Source organism: Eubalaena glacialis, chromosome 2, assembly GCF_028564815.1.
Source record: "Eubalaena glacialis isolate mEubGla1 chromosome 2, mEubGla1.1.hap2.+ XY, whole genome shotgun sequence".
Taxonomy (NCBI): domain Eukaryota; kingdom Metazoa; phylum Chordata; class Mammalia; order Artiodactyla; family Balaenidae; genus Eubalaena; species Eubalaena glacialis.
The window spans coordinates 164211450-164227713 of record NC_083717.1 but is presented as its reverse complement, the minus strand read 5'-3'; the positions used below and the strand labels follow the sequence as shown (position 1 = coordinate 164227713).

General features: G+C 51.3%; 1 protein-coding gene across 1 annotated transcript in view; it reads left to right on the top strand.

Annotated features, from left to right (window-relative positions):
* The window catches only part of MAP3K9 (mitogen-activated protein kinase kinase kinase 9), a 74602-nt gene extending 64006 nt beyond the window's left edge, over window positions 1-10596 (top strand). Inside the window, 7 exon segments of the mRNA XM_061182704.1 lie at window positions 1513-1673; window positions 1675-1735; window positions 1738-1779; window positions 2890-3043; window positions 6833-6945; window positions 8166-8972; window positions 10107-10596. Of these exon segments, the coding sequence (XP_061038687.1) occupies window positions 1513-1673; window positions 1675-1735; window positions 1738-1779; window positions 2890-3043; window positions 6833-6945; window positions 8166-8972; window positions 10107-10591 (1823 nt within the window). The 3' untranslated portion in view covers window positions 10592-10596.
* The last annotated feature ends 5668 nt before the right edge of the window (window positions 10597-16264 follow it).

Below are 16264 nucleotides of genomic sequence, written 5' to 3'. Positions count from 1 at the left end.
GGCCTGACAGGCAGGCTCAGTCCGGGCTGCTGGAAGCACGGCCGTGCACACAGGCACATCTCACTTTAGGCAAACCTGGAGAAGGAATGTGTCCCTGGGGAAGAAAAATCCCAGGGTACGTGTGTATGTACGTGTGAGTCTGCAAAATAACTCATCTCAGGGTTTCTGTAAATAATTAGCTCTCTGTGTGCAGTTGAGATTAGGATGAACGTTTAAGAATTTGATTTACACATAACCTTTCAGAAACACATTAGCTGAACAAAGGTACATTTGCAGTAGGTACAGCCTTGGGAAAATGCAAAGAAATATGAAACTATGAATTAGAATCTCTGCGGGGCGTAACGTACCCACGGAGGGAGGTGAGTACTCAAGTGTGTATTATGTAAATAAAAAAGTTCATTGTATTCTGAGTCTGTAAGGCCCCAGGAAGCAAGCTTATTAGAAGTATAAGGAACCAAGGGAAAATGGCATAATAGGAGTAGTAGTGGATGATTTTAAGCACTGGGATGGTGGCTTAGGTACAGAAAAGAGAACCATCTAGTGAAATTCAGTGAATGTGTCATTGCACAGTTTTTTCCTTTCAGGCAACACAGAGTCTTTAAGCACCTCTGGAGCATCTGGCACGTGCCAGCATCTTGCTGTGTGCTAAGGAAGCAGATAGAAAAGCCATGGAGCTCACCTACAGGGAGATCACAGTCTAGAGGGGAGACCTAGGTGCAAACATGCAGATCTTTTTTATAGCCTTTTGATAGATGGGGAGAATGAAGCTCAGAAACTCGGAGAATGTACATTTTACATTCCTCATGTATGCTGTAAATGCCTTTGGAATACATCAGAATTTGGACCATTAACCGCATCTCCCTCACTTCCCCAGGTTCTGTGGGTTAGTCCTGTTACCCCGCACTTAGCGAGGAGCATCAGTCTCCCTGCTTTGGTCCCTGAGAAAAGGAGGCGTGTACGGATAGACTATATGAGATGGAGAATTTTAAGTTAGATTTCCTAGAATAATCGACAAGGTCTCATGATATTTTTAAAAACTATTCTAAGCACGTACTTGCTACACCTATATACATTATATAGACATATGTACATTATATAGACGGCTTTATGAAAACCATATGATGAAGTTCACTTGGGTAATGAAGTTTCCTTCTCTTCATATGTCCATCTTGCCACATCCCTATGTGAAAAAGAAATGATTCTGAAAGAGAACATTTCCCAGGTGAAAAGGAGCTTCTCAGGAAATAGGGCCTGTCCCTCAAGCCTGCCAGGAAGTGTCAGTTCTCTCATAGGAATTTTTTTTTAACTGAGGTATAGTTGATGTACAATATTACACAAGTTTCAGGTGTACAACATAGTGACTCATAATTTTTAAAGGTTATACTCCATTTATAGTTATTATAAAATATTGGCTGTATTCCCTGTGTTGCAGTATATATCCTTATAGCTCATAGGAATTTGATAATGGGAAAATTCTAATGCACACGCATCTGTTTGTCTTTCCCCAAGCAGATTTCCAGCACAAGTTCACGGTACAGGCCTCGCCCACCATGGATAAAAGGAAGAGTCTCATCAACAGCCGCTCTAGTCCTCCTGCAAGCCCCACCATCATTCCTCGCCTGCGAGCCATCCAGTGTGAGGCTGTTTCCCAAATTAGCTGGGGCCAGAACACACCGGGGGCACCTGTCCCCTGCTCTGTCCAGCCACCGACTGGTCCAGGCTGGCTCCGTCCATAACTCTGCCACCTCTCCTCCACAATATGTATATACATGCACATGTGTACGCAGACCCTTACCCCCCACCTCGTCTCTCCATGACCTTGACCCTTTCACTCTTAGTCAGATACCAGCAAAGGGGTTTGTGGGTATCAGCGGGCTCTTCAGTGAATTACAAAGCAATTTGGGATGCGATGAAGGTACCCTGGCCTGGGGACCTTGTGCACTCGCTGCCATATTTGGGGCATCATGGTTTTTCTTTTCCATGCTTCCCAGGAAAGGGCTTTGTCAAAGTGTAGGTTCCAAGGTAAACTTGCCAGCTACTTTATGATAGGCCAGATCCGAACCAATTTTATTTTATGACGGTGTTTATTAAAAAGAACTTATACAAACACACATATATGCATATATGTAAAGCATGTGTATGCCCTAATTTAAAGATAGAGAGATTTCATCAAAAAAACCCCCAAGACCTGGATTTCTGGCTTTCCTTGAAAAATCAAATCAAATCAGTGGATTCTTTTTTTCGTATGCTCTGTATTTTGCCTCAGTCCCCTCAACTCCCTGTTTTCTGGTAATTGGGTCACTCCATTCATTTATGATATAAGGCCAGTCTCTGAAGCATTTGGCTTTCAACCCTTGCTCTAAGGTATCAGGGTCAGAAGAAGGCGCCTCCTCTCCTATCTGTTATATTTCTCCAGGCCTGTTCCTTCCCCCTCTCCTACCCCTGACTTCCTTCTCCACAGTGTTGAATTCCTCACTTTCTTCCTTTCCAGCACTTTCTTACCAAAATGTCTTCACTTCTACATCTTCCTTACCCCTTATCTCTCGCCTACTTCCTCACCGCCCCCCTCGCCCCCCAAGCCAGTCCCCGGCAACAAAACATGTTCCTAAGTCAGGTCTGCTTGGAGCTCTGGTGACTGGCTGGCCTGAGTGCCCACTTTATACTGGACTCGGGAGAATCTGGGAGGTTTTCTCACGTTTGGTACTTTGAAAGCACTGAGTGAGTGGTGGCTGGAACTCCTTTACTTGCCTGGCAGGCTCCACTCGGGTACAGAGTTTTTGACAAGGTCTGACTATCCCCCGCAGCTCCAATTATGTGAGTGTGCGTGTCCGGTCGGGGAGAGGCTACCTCTCTGTTTTCCAGCTCCCATTCGACCTTTGTCATCCACAGTGACACCAGGCGAAAGCAGCAAAACCTGGGGCCGGAGCTGTGTCGTCCCCAAGGAGGAGGGGGAAGAGGAGGAGAAGAGGGCCCCCAAGAAGAAGGGACGGACGTGGGGGCCAGGTACACTTGGTCAGAAGGAGTTTGCCTCAGGAGACGAAGGGTAAGAGCCAGATGATGGGAAATCCTTTAAAAATATGATGTGGAATACCTTTTTCTCTGTTGCGTGTTTCGCTGCGTTCAGAGAAATGACAAGCTTCTTGATCTTTACAATAGGGTTTTCCAATCTCCTTGTTCCCTGGAACCTCCTAGGACAGGAGTTGGCATACTTTTTCCATAAAGGGCCGGATAGTAAGTATTTTAGGCTTTGTGGGCCACGTGGTCTCTGTAGTAACTACTCAGCCCCACTGTGGTAGTACAGAAGCAGCCACAGACCGTGGACAATATATAAATGAACGAGCATGGCTGTGTTCCAGTAAAACTGTACAAAAACAAGTGATGGGAAGGATTTAGCCCATGAGTTACAGTTTGCCCAGCCCTGGAGGCCTCCTGTTCAGAGTAGCAAGTAGTCCAAGCATTCACTACGTGTGAGGAGTTCAGCCTGAGTGTTCTGTTTACACCTGGCTCTTCCCCTTAAAACATCTGCCCAGGAGAAAGAGAAGGAAGGACAGAGGTGACACGCCTCTTGAATGGAGGCTCATCCTGAAGCAGGGGCAGGCAGAATAACCCAGCCCTGCAGGTGCAGTTGGAGGTGACTCCAGGGCCACTAGCACTTCCTGATGACCCCACCCCCTAGCCACGCTGACGTGTATGAGTGCCCCCTCTAGGCAAAGCACATGGCACGCCCTGGTGCCTTGGATGTGCTTGTGTTCTCACTGTGGGCTTGTGACCCAGGGGCCCTAGTCCTTCACAGACCAGTTGCTTGTCGTGTAGTGAAGACCATGGATGCTGAGCCCAGGCTGCCGGGGTGTGAATCCCGGCTCCTCCATGCCCAGCTGTGGGACCTTATGTTTTCTCATCTATCAAATGGGGATTCTCTCCATACCCGTCTCATGGAGTTGATCATGAATAAGCTCGTATTTGGGAAGTCCCTAGAAGATGGGCTGGCTCGTAGTAAGCATATGTAAATACTTGCTCTCATGATTCGTCCGTGCTTCTCATGCAATTCTCCTTCATACTCGAAGAATGCATGTCATGGGATATACTTCTTATTCTTGTGTTAGAATCTAGAACCATATTTCTTGACTTTTCCAAGTGGGAGGATTAGCAGTAGCCCCCTTCATCCTTTTTAGTGGCTTTTCAAAGAGCTTCTAAGGTTGACTATTAGACTTAGAGGTGCCCTGAACCTGTAACTAGCCTTGGTATTTCTCTGAATACTAAGATTTCATGTCCAAAATCTACTTCCCCATGTCAGATCTGTGCTGAAGGTGAAAATAACAGGTTGGTTCATGAAGGATGGACTCTTTGAAGCCAGGCTTTGGAAATCACTAGCTACCTTGGAACAGAATATTTAGATATGTAGGGCAGACTGCCTAAGCTGTATAAGAATTCAGTGATTGAGTCCTCTGGGGATTGCAGGTTGCTCTGCTATACTAAGTTCTGTAGGTACAAGCACTCCTCAGTTTGTCCTTTGAGCCTTGGCTAGAAGTAGGGTTGAGCTGGGCCTGAGGAACTCCGTCACCCTGAGTCCCTTGGTATTTCTGACATTAGTGTGTTTCCAGATAGGCTTTACCAGGTTGGCTATGGATCCCGATAGTTTCTCTGGTTCTGCTTCATTTAAAGGTATTTTTTGTCATGCTAGTAGATTAACTGCATTTCACAGTACACAAAACATTAACTTTGGAATTTTCTTACATTACATTAACTTACATAGATTTGCCCTCAAAACTTTTGAAGCAGTTCAAAATATGTGACTTCATTTTTCATGATTCTCAGTTCCTATTGATGAAATAAGGAAAATCCATCCAGTCTCAAGAAAAGACCTCTTCCATGTCAGAAAATTTTGAGAGCCTCTATATGATACTATTTCTAATGTTAGTCCCTGTTGACTGAAGAAAATATGTAATGACAAAAAGCTGTATTGAATTCAGTAATGTTAAGTGAATTTGCATCTCCATCCTTTAAAAAAATAGTACGTGTCTGTAGGAAACATATGCACTGTCTGTAGACAGTGGGGATCTATGGATTCACAAGCCCCCTGTAATTAAGCTGTGGCTGCCCAGCGATGTTTGTCCCACAGATTGGGAGGTCCTGGGCCTGTGGTAGTTCCGGCATGGTCATCTTGTTAAGATTCCTTCATGGTGTGGGGCTTTGCTGACCGGACAAGGGGAGGGCAGCTGGCGATGTGGCTGGAGCCCAGCCTTGAGGGTTCTCATGAGGGAGAGGCTGAGCTGCATGTACCCACTGTTGCCTGCTACTGATTCTCTTTATCCATTGAAGATCCCCTCAGAGACGTGAGAAAGCTAATGGTTTAAGTACCCCATCAGAATCTCCACATTTCCACTTGGGGTGAGTCTAATCTTCACCCTGTCATCACATGTACTGGTAATAACCCTCCCTCCGTTTCCTTGTCCTCACAGCGCACCCTGCAGAATCAAGCCTCATTATTGCCAGGGCCATGCTGACTTTCTTTTTTTTTTTTTTGGAAGCGGTACCATCGTGCACCTTGGGAAAATTCCTGTGTTGGTCTGACTTGACGTTTCCTTGCTCCCCTGACCACTCCTGTTGTTGGGATTCTCCCAGCATCCTTAGTTTTAGGGAGACAGTCCATGGCTGTTTATCCTTTGGTCGTCAGCACTGGCTTTGACTCTGCTGATCTGGATTCCTTGGACCCAGAGCTGGAGGTGATGTTATGAGGCTTCCAGTGAGAAGTCTCAGGCTGTGGGTTGGGCAGCACGCTTCTCTCTGGCTGTGTATTTTGGTTGAAACCACTGGTGGCCGGGAGGTACTTTAATTCAGTGGTATTTCTGATAGCACTTGAAGCAGAGGTCTGCAGCCAGGGAAGAAGTTGGTCCTTCTCCCTCCCTCAAGATGGGCTGGGAAGAGTGGGCTTTAGTTGAATGGCTCTCTCTAGCCCTAAAAGGAGAGCCACCGCTGGTTATATACTGGTATCTCCAGGGCAGTCATAGCCCACAGATTCCTCAGTCCTCCTTCTTTACTGTCCTTTAGGGGAAAGACCAGTGCTTCTGGGCCTCTGATGCCCCTGTCCTATAAGAGAGTTGGCGGGGTACCCAGTCAGTGACCTTGGAGTTACTGGCTTGCCACTGTGAGCTGATTACAGGGTTTTGAAAGCAAGCTCCTGTCATTTTCCTCTCCATTCCCAGACAAACCGAGGGTTCGAGTCCAGCATTATGTACTGCCCACATAGGTCTGTCCCAAAGTGCACTGGGTTGGTGCAGCTTTGTTGGTTGATTTTTGTTTTTGAAACATGGATGGCTTTGAAAGTTGCCTAAGCATGCAGTAAGCTTGGAAGGAGAAATTGAGAAAGGGTGTGAGTGGAGTGGCCTGGCCTGGCCCATCTCTGCTAGCTCATTGCCCGGTGCTTGCCTTGCATTGCAAATCTCAGCATTGCAGTTTTTCTAATGTCACCAGTGTGTTGTAGTCAGCGCCTGCGGAGTGATTGCCTCTCCCTTAAGTTGGGCTTCGGCAAGACCCTGGCCAGTGCCGGGCAGTCCTTGTTCTTGCTGTCCTCTTGCCAGCCTGCCCAGCAGGTCTTCCCACAGCTCCATAGCAGCATGTGAGGGGTGGGTTATGTCTCTGCTTTTCATTCCCTAGAGCATGTGCACTTTTGCTAATGAAGCGGGTGGGCTCAATAAGGCTTGTTGCCTATACCCCGAGGCTCTTGGGCTTTGCTGTAATCAAGCAGACAGGGAGAGGCATTTCCATAGGCCCAGGGAGCTGAGGGTAAAGGAAGTAACCAGTTCTCACAGTTTCCTCACTTCCTCTCATTCAGTCTCAAGTCCCTGGTAGATGGATACAAACAGTGGTCGTCCAGTGCCCCCAACCTGGGGAAGGGGCCGAGGAATAGTCCAGCCCTGCCAGGGTTCACCAGCCTTATGGAGATGGGTAAGTACTGCCTTTGTCTTGACTCTCCCCCTGTTCCCTCAGGGAATTCTTGGCCAAGCTTCTCGGACTCTTTAAGGACCCCTAGTACTGCTTCATGGGGGTGTTTCCTCTTTTCCTCAACTCCTGTTCCCCCCCCCCGCCCCAACCCCGCTTGTTCCTTCTCAGTTTGCTCTACTCCCATTCTGTTGAGTCTTCTCAAATCACTACTGCTGCCATGGAACCTGCCTTTGGCCTCCTATCCCAAGGGGCCAGTTATAGCCTCCTTAGGGCAGTGAAGAAGGGGGAGGCCTGGAATCAGGCAGTTTCCTTTCCTGGGTCTATTTCTGTGTATTTTAATGTGGGGAGTCCACAGAATGGGAGATGGTGATAGAAGACACCACAGTGTTCCTCCAAGGAAGCTTTTCCAGTGTTGCCCTGTGATCACTGAATGGGTAAGGCCTTCTCCAGGCTCTCTCAGAAAGTACTCTTCTCTCTAGAATTCCAAGATCATAATAAGTCAGTCCATAGAGTAGATGGGCCTTCACCCATGCAGGAGGTTCTAATCCTTTGCAGGAGACTAGTCTTTTTTTTTTTTTTTTTTAATTTTGGTTGCACCAGCTCTTAGTTGCGGCAGGCGTGCTCCTTAGTTGCGGCTTGCCGGCTCCTTAGTTGTGACCGGTGGGCTCCTTAGTTGGGGCTCGTGGGCTCCTTAGTTGGGGCATGCGAACTCTTAGTTGCAGCATGCATGTGGGATCTAGTTCCCTGACCAGGGATCAAACCTGGGTCCCCTGCCTTGGGAGCGTGGAGTCGTAACCACTGGACCACCAGGGAAGTCCTGCAGGACACTGGTCTTAAGACAAGTCTGTAGGCCATTATTCTAGAAATCCAAGGTCCCTTCCAGTTTCAAGTTGTAAAATAATTAGGGATCTATCTGTTCTAGGAAACTCATACCGCACTTCTTGTGTTGAGGGTCCCTACGACAGAAGGAGCAAATTAGCAGATCATCTTTTCTGCACATAGGAAAACAGGCTGTGGAGTGGAAAGTGATTGCCCCACGTTGGTCACAGTTGAGCGTGGAGGCATGAAGTCCTGTTGGTTCTTTGTCCTGCACCTCAGACTGTTCAACGTCTGCATCCCTGGCACTAAGCCAGGGGCCTGGGGTTGGGGAGAAGGACCAGGTTCTTACTCTTGCCGCTTCGTTCCCATTTTCTGTTTCCCCTCCACTCCTCTCATCTTCGCAGAGGACGAGGACAGCGAAGGTCCACGGAGTGGGGAGAGTCGTCCACAGCCGTCGCCCAACCAGTCCTACCTCTGCATCCCATTCCCTCGTGGAGAGGATGGGGACGGCCCCCCCAGCGACGGCGTCCACGAGGAGCCCACCCCAGTCAACTCGGCCACCAGTACCCCTCAGCTGACGCCAACCAACAGCCTCAAGCGGGGCGGCCCCCACCACCGCCGCTGCGAGGTGGCTCTGCTCGGCTGTGGGGCCGTCCTGGCGGCCACGGGCCTCGGGTGTGACCTGCTGGAAGCTGGCAAGTGCCAGCTGCTCCCCCCGGAGGAACCCGAGCCGCCAGCCCGGGAGGAGAAGAAGAGGCGCGAGGGCCTTTTCCAGAGAGCCAGCCGTCCCCGTCGGAGCACCAGCCCCCCATCCCGGAAGCTCTTCAAGAAGGAGGAGCCCGTGCTGTTGCTAGGAGACCCCTCTGCCTCCCTCACGCTGCTCTCTCTCTCCTCCATCTCTGAGTGCAACTCCACCCGCTCCCTGCTGCGTTCTGACAGTGATGAGATCGTGGTGTACGAGATGCCCGTCAGCCCCGGGGAGGCCCCGCCCCTGAGCCCCTGCACCCGCAATCCCCTGGTCAATGTCCGAGTGGAGCGCTTCAAGCGAGACCCGAGGCAGTCCCTGACCCCCACCCATGTCACCCTCACGGCCCCCCGCGCTGAGCCCAGCGCCCACCGGCGGACTCCTTCCGATGGGGCCCTCAAGCCGGCGGCCCCTCGAGCCAGCAGGAGCCCCTCCAGCAACGGGCTGAGCCCCAGCCCTGGAGCAGGTGAGACCTGCCCGCCCCCTCCTTCCTCTTGCCCGCCTTCGTGCTTCCCCCAGGAGTGGAGGTATCGGGGTCAGCTCCGTTTCTCCTCTGGCTCAGCCAGTCAAGACAGGCTGCTCTGGGCCGCAGGAGGTGGCCGACTTCTCTCCGTCCTGTGCCTCAGGGGGTCTTCCCTGAGGAGGGAGAGCAGACAGGCAGGTTCTGGGAAGAATCCCATCAGGACTCCAGTGGGATGCTCAGGCCCTGGGTCTGGGAGTGTGCGGCACGGTGCTTTCAGGACAAGGGCGGGAGTCCAGCTCTGTTTGTTCCCCAAAGAGGAGGCTGCAGTTACCGAGAGGAATCCTGCCCTGCACGCAGGAGGGTATTTTCTGCCACGCAGCTGGGCTCTTGCCTCTCGTTACAGCGTGAGTCCAGACACTCTCAGAAGGCAAGCTTCCGCCTGGGCATCACGCCCTCCATCACTCATCCCTTAGTCACTCATCCCGTCGCTCAGACGCGGAGATGTGTCCAGGTGAACTTCTGTGCTGGTGCACACGCTCGCCTTCTCCGTCTGACGTCCCACACGCCCTGACGTGCACTGTCACCCTGGGCCTTCCCCACCCTGTCCCTTGTGCCCTAGAAGACCTCAGTCTGACCTGAGGTCAAGAAACCACCTTGAATCCCGTAGGAGAACATGGCAATACCCTTTCAGTGAGATTTGAGTGTGAACGACAATAGTACTTGACCATTCAGCTTGCCCTGCCCCTGCTTAGATTTTTTTGTTACAATCAGATAGGTGGCCTCTTTGGGAAAAGAGACCCCTAGATGACTCGTCTTTAGATTTCTGACACCTAGCTTTGTTCTTGTCACACGTTTATTAAATGGATGAACTGCTAATGAACAGACATTTCCTCAAGTTGTTTCATTGCAGATACGAGCCCCGTGTGTCCCATTATTATCAGATACAGGGACCGTGGCCTTGTAGTTCACTGTTATATCCCCAGTGCCTGCCAACACACTGCATGAAATATAGTAGGCGCTCGTGATTCACGTTATCCCAAGTGGACGGGGACATGGCGAGGTGGGGAGGAAGCAGCGTGTGTGGCCCAGAAGTGTGGTGCCATTATCGAACGCCTCTCCCTTTGTCTCTTTGACCAGGAATGTTGAAAACCCCCAGCCCCAGCCGAGACCCAGGTGAATTCCCCCGTCTCCCTGACCCCAATGTGGTCTTTCCCCCGACCCCAAGGCGCTGGAACACACAGCAGGACTCTGCCTTGGAGAGACCCAAGACCCTGGAGTTTCTGCCTCGGCCGCGTCCTTCTGCCAACCGGCAGCGACTGGACCCTTGGTGGTTCGTGTCTCCCAGCCACGCCCGTAGCGCCTCCCCAGCCAACAGTTCCAGCACAGAGACGCCCAGCAACCTGGACTCCTGCTTGGCAAGCAGCAGCAGTACCGTGGAGGAGCGGCCTGGGCTGCCAGCCCTGCTCCCCTTCCAGGCGGGGCCGCTGCCACCCACCGAGCGGACGCTTCTGGACCTGGACGCAGAGGGCCAGAGTCAGGACGGCACCGTGCCGCTGTGCAGGGCCGCACTGAACACACACAGGCCTGCCCCTTACGAGATCCAGCAAGAGTTCTGGTCTTAGCACGAAAAGGGTTGGGGGCGAGCAAGGGGGAAGCAGGAGGAGATGGGGGGAGCTGGCTGGCACAGCCCTGTCTCAGAATTGGACCCCCTGAGCTCCCGCCCTACTTCTTGCACTGATAATGCACTTTGAAGATGGAAGGGATGGAAGCAGGGCCCCTTGAGAGGGCTTCTTGCCCTGCAGGGCCCTTCTCCCCAGGTCTGCTGGAGGGGCCGTGGCTGTGGAGGGCAGGGAGGGGTGCGTGCATGTCCTCCACCCTCCACAGTCTTCCTTGCCTTCAAGGTGACCCCGCAGAGTCACTCAGCCGAATCTGTCTGCTTCTCCCTCTCCTCAGCCCCCTGGGTGTGCCCTCCTGGGCTCCCTGTTAGCCCTGAGTTCAGCCTTTCCAAACACCAGTACTGGATGTTCTGTGATTGATTTTGCTCCTCTTCCACATTCTTCCCTGACACTCATGAATCAGAATCTCGTTTGGTGTGAGATGTGAGCTTTTCTGTGTCCTGAGCCCTTCGGTGCCGGCCGGAGGACTGAAGGCAAAGTGCCCCAGTGTCGGGCACAGGAATTGATGGAGCTAGCACCACCTAACTGCACTTCCAGGCGCCCCACTTATTCATTTGAGCCTCCCAGTGGTAGGGACCTGCCTCTGTGAGACCCGGGGGGAGGGGAGGGAGTTAGGAAATACAGTTGAGTTGCAGTAAAGAGGGTAACGGAGTCTGTCTGTCCTCATTCCTTTTGTAAACACTCAAAGAAGGGCAGAAACCAGCACCTGTTGACGGCACCCATCTCCTACCTGGGGTCCAAATGTGGTCAGACCAGGTTCTGATACAAACATACTCTCAGCCCAGGAATAGTTTCCAGGGAGACTCACTGGTGACAGTTCTGAAACCAGAGACAAAGTTCTTGTGTTTGTCCGTTTGGTCATCTGATCCGTATGTGTTCTCTTCCCTTGATCTTTCTTCCGGTCCCTGGAATTAGTGGACTTCAGGTTGTGTGTTTGGTGGGGAGATATCTCTGTGCTGCACCAGAATAGCATATGGGGGTGGGTCCTGGACCCTGGGAGTTGGAACTGGGGGGATTCCTTCTCATCCATCATTACTCTGTGATGCCCTTGAAGTAAAATGGAGCGCTTTTTAGTTCCCTGCATGAATGGATGTGGTGAGTGATGATGTCTGTAAGGTGCTCAGTGAGCCCCTGATGTACAGTAACCTTCAAGTCCTGAGCACTGGATACCAACCAAGGCCTCTTGTCTCTGTGCACAGATAGCCCCTCCTGCTGGGCTCTGGACCATGTGCTGGGTAGGAAGGACAACAGAGGCCAACCCCGACTTTTCTGGAATTTGTTTCCTTAACTTGAACGTTGAGCTTCTTCTGGAGCTTCCTCACGTGTGTCTCCACTGTTCCTCTTACCCTCAGGCTCCTGCAGCAAGTGTGAACGGTTGTCTTTGCGTGGGAATAACAGCTTGACAGGAGTAGCGTCCTTAGGTCATGCTCCTCCCCCCTCAAGACTCTACACATCACTCCACTGTCTTTTATCCTGGACTATTTCTCTGCAGGTGTTGGAGAGCCACCTGCAGTTTCCTTGCGTTTGCTGCCTGGATGCCAGGACAGGAGGGCAGCCATCCGGGCACGAGTGATGGATTTGATCATTGCTTGCTCTGTAACTACGATAGAAGTCCTGCCCTGGGGATGACAAAAGGGGAGACCTTGGCTTTCAAGTTGTTCGTTGTTTTACGAGCCCACTGGCAGACACTTTGGTTCAAGGGCCCCATGTAGTCTTGGGCGGGGAGGCACTGTTGGTTTTGTTGTCCAGCATTCTGTTATTGCATCTCATCTCTCTCCGTCTCTTTGTTCAGCGAAGACAGTACGTAAGAGATTATTTTTGCCCCCATGCCCCGCTCCTCGGCTAGGAGAGGAGAAGTGTGAATCCCGTCAGCAGTTCCAGCCAACCACGTGACTCCCCTTCATTCCTGATGAGGAGAGGGACACAGATGGCCTGTTCTGTGCCCTTTCCCAGGACTCTCCAGGGCCCCAGGCTCTAAGCCACTAACACATCTCTAAACCCTTAGCCCCACTAAATGGCCCCCTCGTGTGTGCAGCATACAGTGTAGTCCAGACCATGCTGGCTCTGGACAGTGCTCTGTGGAAGGAGGCAGGGGGTCTTCCTTTGCTCATTTTCTGCTTTTTGTCATTTTGTTGGATTGCAGCTGTCTGTCTTGGAAGTGTAGTGTAACTGGTGTGGAGTAGACTGATGGCTCGCTGCCGCTGAGTAAGAGGTTGAACCCGGTTCTTCCTCATCCATCCAGGGGAAGACAAGGGAAGGCTGGGTGTCTGCTAAGGGAAGGATTATACCCGCAAGAGGCAGAAGCGGGGTTATTCTGAAGATGCTTCTGTGGGCTTCCACGAAGATGGAGGACTTACCATCTCTCAGCTCCTCCAAACCAGGTCTCTGAGGGGCCCCTGCCTGCCACACTCTCTCTCTCTGTGGGGCAAGGCTCAGGTGGGATAAGGATCCTATATAGTAACAGGTTTGGGTTGCTTTCTGTCCACTCAGCTTCCCTTGTCTCCATGGTCATGGGCAGGGGCAGGCCTGGGAGCAGGGGATCAAACCCCTGCAGCAGCAGTAGCTGACCCCCTTTCCCTTTCCTCAGACACTTTGCCACCCCTCTTGGCAGGTGCTGCTACATGGAAGATGGTGATGGGAAACAGATACTGCTCTCCGCCCCTTATCCTTGGCTCCTTCAGTTCCTTCTACTGATTTTGCACAGGACTGTCCTCTGTCCTTGGGGATCCAGGCCACTGCCAGGGGCTGAGTAGATGTCCCAGTTATTTTCATATGTTATGTCTAAGAGGCTTTGACAGATGCTCTTATCTTCGCATCTTTTACTATCCGGAGGTCTGGTAGTGAAGATGATGATGATGATGATGATGATGATGATGGTGGTGGTGGTGGTACCTTGCATTTGGATGACTCAGAATTGTGCTAACCTTTCCTCCTGACCTTTACAAAATTACATTATTTGCCTTCTACATTTGTTATACTTACTGGTAGAGAAGGGGAAATGCTTAAAGATGAAGATTCAAGTGAAGAGAAGTTAAAAAGCTGCTTGGACTGATTGCTGAGTCGGGCACCAGACTCTGAGACCTGAACAGATTGGCTCTGTCCTCCGTTCTGCTTTTGCTGTCTGACCTTGGGCTTGTCTCTTAGTCCCTCTCAAATTTCCTTCCTGTAAAAGCAACCATCACCTGCTTCCCTCACAAGGGCAAGAGAGTGTGTATCAGAGCAGGTCCGTGAAGCCCGTGGCTCCCTGCCAGCGAATAGGACAAACTGCTGAAGTTGACAGTGCAGTTCTTACCACCTTTGCCTCTAGGGGACTTGCCTACTTCCTCTGGCTTCTGGAAGAGGAATGATTTGGAGTTGGCTTAGCATGACTAATGGGGACCGTGGTCAGGCACATGCTCTTCTGCTGCATTACGTAGCCCCTGGTGTTTACAAGCATCCCTCCTAATTCCCCCACCTAATTTGTCAGGCTGATGGTCCTACCATTAGTGTCTTACAGAGGAGGCGATGGGAGACGGGGAGCTGGAGGCAGCATCTGAATGATGATTCGGGGTCTCTTGTTTCTTGGAGTCATTCCCAAAGTCTGATGTGTTTAGAGGCCGGAATCAGGCCGGTTCCAGAAGGAATCCTTGGGAAAGGGTCTGCTGGCCCTTGGGACATGGGTCATGGTGTGGGCTTCCTCACAAGGTCCCTTTTCCCCCAGACCACAGTTGCTCAGGGACACCATGAGACACCCCAAGGACATCTAGGCCTGAAGTGGTATCAACACTCTTGCTCCACAGCCCCCCTTTGGAGGCTCCTTCCCTGCTCCCTCCCCCACAAGGAAAGAGCCACCTCCTGAGCATTCCTAATTCTTCCAGCTCGCTTTTCACAAAGCACAGAGCAGCGGGTACTGAAGGCTGGGTGGCTCTGAGTGGTACACTGCACGGTTGAAATGTCCGTGCGGCAGGCCCCTCTGTGAATGCAGAACCTTGACCTTTTCTGCATGTGTTTCATTTAGCCTGTGCCTTTGACTCAGGTGTGGGTGGGGCAGGTCAGAAACACTATTGTCTCTTGAAGAATTTCGGGGAAGGAGCAGGTGCTGCCACTTCTGTAGTGGCAGGCTTTTCCTGAGGACTCTGCCAGAGGCTGTAGACCGGGGTCAGGGGGAGAGCAGCTCACAGTGCCTTGTAAGTGAACGTGGCAGCAGGAGCGGCAGGAATCTGGTGATCGGAGCTACCCGCCTGCAAGTTGTGTGATGGCGCAAACATCTCTCCCCGCTCTGGACCTCTGAGCCCAGCTGTGAACTGAGGATGATGAAGCACGAAGCCTATCTAGCTTGAAAATCTGTGGTCCTGGGGCCCCTGGTTTAGCACTGGTAAGCCTCCCCTTGCTGGGTTGCTTCCTTTTGTGGAGAACAGTGTGTGTCTGTGTGTGTGTGTGTGTGTGTGTGTGTGCACGCGTGCACGCGCGCGTGTGCATGTGCGTGTGTGTGTGTGGTTGGAAGTCAAAAACAGTCAAATATTGGCAATTTCATGTGGTTTGACCGACTAGCCCACCTGCCTCTTCTCCTTGGCTTCAGGCCTGAGATGACTTCTTTTGAAGCTCCAGCTGTCGTGAGGAACACATTCCCAAATGTCTCTCTTTGTTCAGACAGATCATTGTTTTCTTAGATCAGGAATTCAAATGAATAAAAATCCACATCAGAAGGGGAAACCCAGTGCTACTTCCAGGGAGCCCTCAGTCCCTGACTTTGCCCTGGCCTTGTCTCCTGGGTGCCCGCCACCCCAGGCACTGGCTTTGGAAGGGCAGGAGGCAGAAACTGGAGTCCTAGCTGATTAAGGCTAATTAACGGGGCTTAGGTGTCTAATTAGCCTGACCCGGCCCTGGGCTTCTGCTTGGCTATACGGGCCAGGTGAGCCTCTCATTCACTTAGATTATTTTCCATTTGTCCTGATACACTGTTGACAGGCCTCACCCCGTCCCTTCTCCATTTCAGGGAGCCCTGATTTGTTCTTCCAAAGGTTGGGCTGCTCCTTGATCTGGAGCCAGTAGGACTGGTTCTTCCTGATTCTTACTGGCTGTGTGGTTCCCTGCGTCCCCTGCCCATGGCCTTCCTTTGGGTCTTTCGCTCATGACCACAGCTAGAAATAGAGAAGAGCCTCGGGGCCCAGCTGGTTAGCAGAGGCATGAGATTTTCTACTCCTCTCTTTGTTTCTCTTGGAAACAGACTTGCCTTTTCCCTGACCCAATCTCCTTCCTGACTGGTCTGACCCACCCTCCCTGCAAACACCCACAACCTAGTTTTACTAGCCTGATTGGCAGGCGTGAACCTGGCAGCTAGATAGGTATCTCAGGACAGACACCAGAGTACAATTTCAGAGGTTCAGAGATAGGCCTTTCCTACTGGGATGTGTGAGGGAGACATTCAGGAAATCTGAACCCATAGGTCAGATTGATTTATCAAGAGGGGTCCTGGTGAGTGACGGCCCCATGGATATGGTGGTCTTGCTCTACACTCCCTGTAGTCCAAGACCGTAATATGTTGCCCACGTTCCTGAAATCCTTCACACCCAGGTACTTGCTTTGACAGATCCCGACTTTATTTAAAATGTAGATATTGTGTTCATCATGAACTTTTCA